Source organism: Electrona antarctica (assembly GCF_951216825.1).
Source record: "Electrona antarctica genome assembly, chromosome: 1".
Taxonomy (NCBI): Eukaryota; Metazoa; Chordata; class Actinopteri; order Myctophiformes; family Myctophidae; genus Electrona; species Electrona antarctica.
The window spans coordinates 16,131,723-16,137,974 of NC_136806.1; the positions used below are offsets into that span (position 1 = coordinate 16,131,723).

Consider the following 6,252-nt stretch of genomic DNA (forward strand, 5'->3'; position numbering starts at 1 on the left):
TTATGAATAATAAAAAGTAAACAGGTACCAGCCAAATAAATTGTGAAGAGTACAAACAGTATGACATGGTTTATATATTTGATTTGTTATTGTGCTAAGGTATTATTTGACAAGAATGAACTTGACTGACTGTCAGTGAAGTGAAAGAGGCTCACAGAGTTCTCCACAACCTTTGTTCATGAACAGCTTCATTTAAACCTTCCTATTTGAATGACTAACATTTTTACATCTTGTTCAGTTCGGCTATATCCTTTAAAGGGAACATGAGACATCATGTGGAATATACACGTATATAATCTATTAAAGTTAAAGATCAAATAAAAGGTTACATGATTACTGTAACTGATTTACTGTTGTCTCCTCTTTAGATCATCAATGCTGAACAGTGTTGTCACCAACCAGTGTCCACAGCAGAGTTTCTCCACCACAAGTACCTGACAGTTTGACCCTGACGACAGCCATGATGCTACAGACAGGAAGATGCCATTGTTTCTCCTTCTTATTTCTGTTGTTCACGCTTCATTTTAGTCCCACACTGGCTTACTTCCTGAAAGACTGCACTCTTCTTTACTCTGACAACATCACTGCTGGTGTTTCAGTGGATTGTATAGAGCGTAATCTTGTCAGAATACCAGACGACATTCCCAGAGACGTTATAACATTAACGCTAAGATACAATAAGATACAAAAGATACACGGGACAGATTTTTACCATCTGTCAAATCTCACATATTTGGATCTGAGTTATAATTCAATAACTCATGTAGATGCCGGCGCTTTTGACCCTTTGGTGCACCTTGAAGTGCTCCGTATGGACTGTAATGAACTAACAACACTGACAGACAACATGTTTCAGGGCCTGTCTAACCTCTTGATACTGAGATTGGACGATAATAATATCCAATTCAACCCTGCTGCCTTCCAGTCCCTCACCAATTTACAGGAACTAAGTCTGACGCCCATTCAAATTACAGATATCATCATCATCTTACAACTACCAAGCTTACAGGTGCTGAACATCTTAACTGATGAGTTAGAGTCTTTTCAGACAAAAGATCTACCATTAAACATGTCCTCTGAGCTCAGGGAGTTGAGAATTCAGAATTCAGAGTCGATAAAAAAGTTCAGCATCACAACAGATGTATTTCCACATCTTAAAATAATCAACCTTTTACACTGTTGTAATGAATCTGGATGGGAGTGGGACATTCCAGACAAGTATTTCCTAAGGAATATAACTATGGTGCATTTGTCTGGTTCTATTGTGTCTTTTAACTCCATCAGAAAGGCTCTACAGAGCCTTGATTCACTGGAGTATCTAGAGCTGGAATTGGAGGATGTGTGGATAGACCAGTGGATAGATCTCTTAAATATTATCTGTAAAATACCCACAATGAGGACACTCGATGTGCACGGTAACTTCGATGACAGCCTTGATACACTGCCACTTTGTACTCAGTTAACCAGCCTGGATCTATCACTTAATGGGCTGACTGAACTGTCTAATGATTCATTAAAAGAATTGAAACACTTGAGTCACCTTAACCTAGGCAGCAACTACCTTTCCAAAGTGCCAGACGATGTTAAATATCTCTCCATGCTTCAAATCCTCGATCTGAGTGCCAATCGTATTAAGGATTTTAGCTGCTCAGACTTCTTAAATTTATCCAGACTCACACACCTTTATCTAGATAACAACCACATATCTGAACTCAAACAGTGTGTTTTTCAACATCTTAATGAGTTAAAGGTTCTAATTTTGAATCATAATGCAATTTGGACGTTTGGCGACACATTTAAAACTGGCCTACATAAACTCGAATCATTGGATTTAAATAAGAATTACATCGAAAAACTCAGCGAAGGGGAATTCATGAGTCTGAAATCCCTCAAGGACCTAGTCATGGACCTTGACCAGTTATGGAACAAAGCCTTCTTGGAAGGACTAGATGAACTTGAAACATTTAGTCTAAATTTAAATATCAACTTTTTCAAAATGACATCTTCACCTCCCCATGAGTTACAATGGCGAAACTATAATACCACCTTTCTGCAGAGCCTGAAGAACTTAACAATACAATTAAGTCCAGTAATGCATTTCTCTCCCATCGTAAGGGACATTCTCTCAGATATGAAACATTTGGAACATTTGAAAGTTGTCCATGATAAACAACCAGACACAGACACATATACATTTGTACCACAGCTGAAGACTCTTTCCTTAATAAACTGTAATGTGACATCCCTGGATTTCCTGGCACAAGCCAATCTGACTCAACTCTCCTGGCTGGACCTGAGCCAGAATTACATGACAGTGATTAATGTCTCTGTGTTCAGTTCCCTCCCTGCTCTCAGGTTTATTAAAATGAACGACAACCCTTTAGCTTGTGATTGTTCTAATGCTGACTTTCTGCGGTGGATCCAGAACAACCAAACACTGGTAGTTGATGCTCACCTCTACACTTGTGGCTTTCCTCTGGATAAAAAGGGAACCAGGTTTCTGGACTTTGACTATCATTCCTGTGAGCAGATGGACACTAGCTTCCTCTGCTACATTTCCACCACTTGTGTGATTGTGCTAACTCTGTTCATATCCTTCACCTACCACTTCCTGCGTTTGCATCTTTTCTATGCCTACTACCTCTTCCTGGCCTTCCTTTATGATGCCATGGAAAGAAAGAGGGGGTCTCCTCAGCGCTACGATGCCTTCATCTCCTACAACGTTCAGGATGAGCTCTGGGTTTACAGAGAAATGCTTCCAGTGCTGGAGGGAGAGCAGGGCTGGAAACTCTGTCTGCACCACCGAGACTTCCTACCAGGTACAACAAACCATTCTCTATATCTTTCTTATACTGTATTTACAGTATATACATCTGTCTGTCTCTTTATGTTAACAACGCTTATAAGCTCTCTGTCTGAAAGACTGTTGTCTTTAGGATTAATTATTATTACAGTAGGCCTATCATGTGATAGCCTACTATGTGTATATCTGTCTCTCAAGACGTTTTGAACGTGGTTTGAATTAATGTTGGTATGTCGTTTCCAGGTAAACCCATCATAGAGAACATTACAGATGCCATCTATGGCAGCAGAAAGATCATCTGTGTGATCAGCCATCATTACCTGGAGAGTGAATGGTGCTCTAGAGACATCCAGATGGCCAGGTAGGGGAGACATTTCTCTGATGTTTCACTGCAAATCCATGGAAAAAATATGAGGGACACATTTACACACATAAAAGAGGCAGCACAGGTGTGTTAAATGCCGACTTGACGGTCATTATTTTGTATGTTTTATGGCATATAATATTAGATGAATGAATGAATGAATAATAATAATACAATAGTATTTTTGTATTATTATTATGAATAACAGCAACCAATCAACTGCAGCTTCATATACCGTCCCCCTAACCTCTCCCTCCACCATCAGAAACTGGCTGATAAAAATTATTCAAAATTTTTAAACAATGAAATCCTTTCATTGGGATATGTCTATGATTTTCATGTTGCCATATTTGGTAACGCTTTTAGAAAAGCAATATTAAGCCATGCAACACTGTGGTTTACTGCCTGTGATCTGTGACGTTAGAACAGCTATAGGAGGGTCTGAAGCACTGTGCTCCGTCACGTCTCATTTGGGTAAACCACAGCCTCTTGTGGATTACATTGCTGGACTGCTGTGTGTGGATGTAGCCTGGGCACCATTTCATTTCGGTATATGATCCGGGCGGGAGCGGATGATATCGTTACGCCATGTTGTTTGTAGTATTGTTTTGTAGTCGACAGGCAGGAACAACAAACCCGAACTTCCTTTTCCCCCAAACCGATTTGTCTCAATAAAAGCTGCAGGCTACGAGAGCTTTTATTGTTATTCTTCCAGTTTGAGGGAAAAGGAAGTTTGTGTTTGTTGTTCCTGCCTGTCGACTACAAAACAATACTACAACATGACGTAACGATATCATCCGCTCCCGAGCGGATTATACCGAAATGAAACAGAGACCAGGCTTTCCTCCGAGGTGGTGGAAAGCCTGGTGAGGCGAGGTTAGTGTGGATGTAGAACAAGTGAACAACGTTAAGAAGAACTAAACAGTGTGTTGTAAACAAAACACTGAGGTGGATCACAGTGCTATGGGTCAGACCCGTGCGTCGGCCTGGCGAGTGCTACCTGCGCATGACTATCGCATTAGAGGAATTGAACATTCACTCACTGAATGTGTGTTTTCTGTTTCTGATAATGTGTTTGTTGTTGTTGATGATACCTACTTTCAGAATATCCTCTTCATTTTGACCATGGTTCCTTCATTCAGGTCTCACGTTTATCGACTACAATGTCGAATGGTTTAAAGTTCTGATTCGGATTACAGTTCAGGTTTTAGTCTAAAGAGTCAAACCAACACTTAACTTCCAAAATGGAACCCACACAGCCTCACTTCCTGGAACTTTTACTACTATGGGCTGCTTTCCCCCCCACAGCGCCCCCTATGTAATGACCGTGACAACAGAGAATGAATGGGTTTGTTCATTAACTTCATCAGAACAAAACATAACACAATTTTCTGTACACTACATGTAGGTGTTAAATAATGAACCATCGTTTAAAGTAACTAATACATTCCCTTATAGTTCTCCATTCTCCACACCAGGTATGCTATAAGAATACAGTAAGAATACATGGACAGGAAATTCCCTTTCACACATTTATGTAGCACTATGAACTTTATTTACAGAAAACATATTTAAAAAAATGATGCAATAAGTAGTTACTTAAGTGTTACTTAATGTAAATTAGAGTTGACAGAGTGTAAGTGTCCTCTGGTCTCCTGTGTGCAGCTACCGTCTGTTTGATGAACAGAAGGACGTGTTGATCCTGGTGTTTCTGGAGGACATTCCAGCCCACCAGTTGTCTCCCTACTATCACATGAAGAGGCTGGTGAAGAGACACACCTACCTGAGCTGGTCCCATGCTGGACAGCACCCTGGACTGTTCTGGCAGAACCTACGCAGAGCTCTGGACACACCTCACACTGACCAGGGCTTGAATTAATCAGTGTCCAGATACCTGTAAAACTACGTCTCTAGAGTGAGTGATGCCCAAAGGCATGACACCAGAGGGACCTCATCTGACCTAATATAAGAGAGGTGGGCACTAATGACATCTGGGTACCATGGGCCCTAATTTCGTCAGTGCCTTGTCCCTAAACTGCTTTGCCCCTTTCTATTTTATTTTATTTTATTTTACCTTACCATGTTATCATGTTTTATCAAGGCCAGATAATCTTTGGGATGACTGGGCCCCTGGACAGGTGGGCACCAGGACAACAGTGGGCTCCAAAACCATCTGGGTAGTACCCAGATGGTACCCAGTGGGTACTATAGGATAGGATATGTGCGCACCTGGACGAGTGGGCACTTAAGGGTAGAGACTGGTCACCTGCACGAGTGGGTACCTGGACAACTGGGCACCTGGACGCGTGGGCTACTATACTTTTTTAGTAGTTTATTTTTTGTATTTTACTATTTTCCCAATTGGTTCTATATTTTTTAACAGTACTTATATTTTGGCAAATTAATATAATATTTTCGGATCTCACCTAACGGAGGCCTCTGTTGACAAGATCCGTAGAAATATCCTTCAGTCAGGACAACTCATGAATGGAAGGAATATATTGTCACAATGTTCACAATGGAAAGATTTTTCTCCAGCGTGGATCCGCTGGCTTTGCTTCAGAGTACTTGATTGAATGAAACTCTTGTCACAATGTTTACAGTGGAAGGGTTTGTCTATTGTGGATACGCTGGTGAGTCTTGCAGATTACTTGATCAGCGAAACTCACAATGCTTACAATGGAATGGTACAATGGTTTTTCTCCAGTGTGGATACACTGGTGTTGCTTCAGATTAATTGACCTGTCTAAATACTTCCTCAATGTCAACAAAGTCCACACCCACAACACCAGAGGAAGTTCAACAGTTCGCTCCTATGCCACCAAAATGTGGAACGCCCTACCAACAGTCATTAAGACATGCAAATCCCTTGACTGCTTCAAAACCGCTCTCAAATGGCACCTACGGACGGCTGCAATTCGAAACTGGCCCCTGTAAAATCTGAATCACCCCCACCCACCGACCCCTTTTCCCCCCTCACTGTAGGCCTATATGTTTCTTTTCCCTTTTTACTATTCTGTTCTTTGGCTATATAGAAGTGTCTATTTGTACGTCTCTAAATGTTTTGATGAATTGAACAAGGTGG

General features: G+C 41.0%; 1 protein-coding gene across 1 annotated transcript; it reads left to right on the top strand.

Annotated features, from left to right (window-relative positions):
- Positions 1-2,668: 2,668 nt before the first annotated feature.
- On the top strand, positions 2,669-5,046 carry LOC306916304 (toll-like receptor 13; the record flags this gene model as incomplete). Its single annotated transcript, XM_079494138.1, has 3 exons — positions 2,669-2,819; positions 3,047-3,164; positions 4,833-5,046. The coding sequence occupies 3 exons, from the start codon at positions 2,669-2,671 to the stop codon at positions 5,044-5,046; spliced, it is 483 nt and encodes a 160-aa protein (XP_079350264.1).
- Between the last annotated feature and the right edge of the window lie 1,206 nt (positions 5,047-6,252).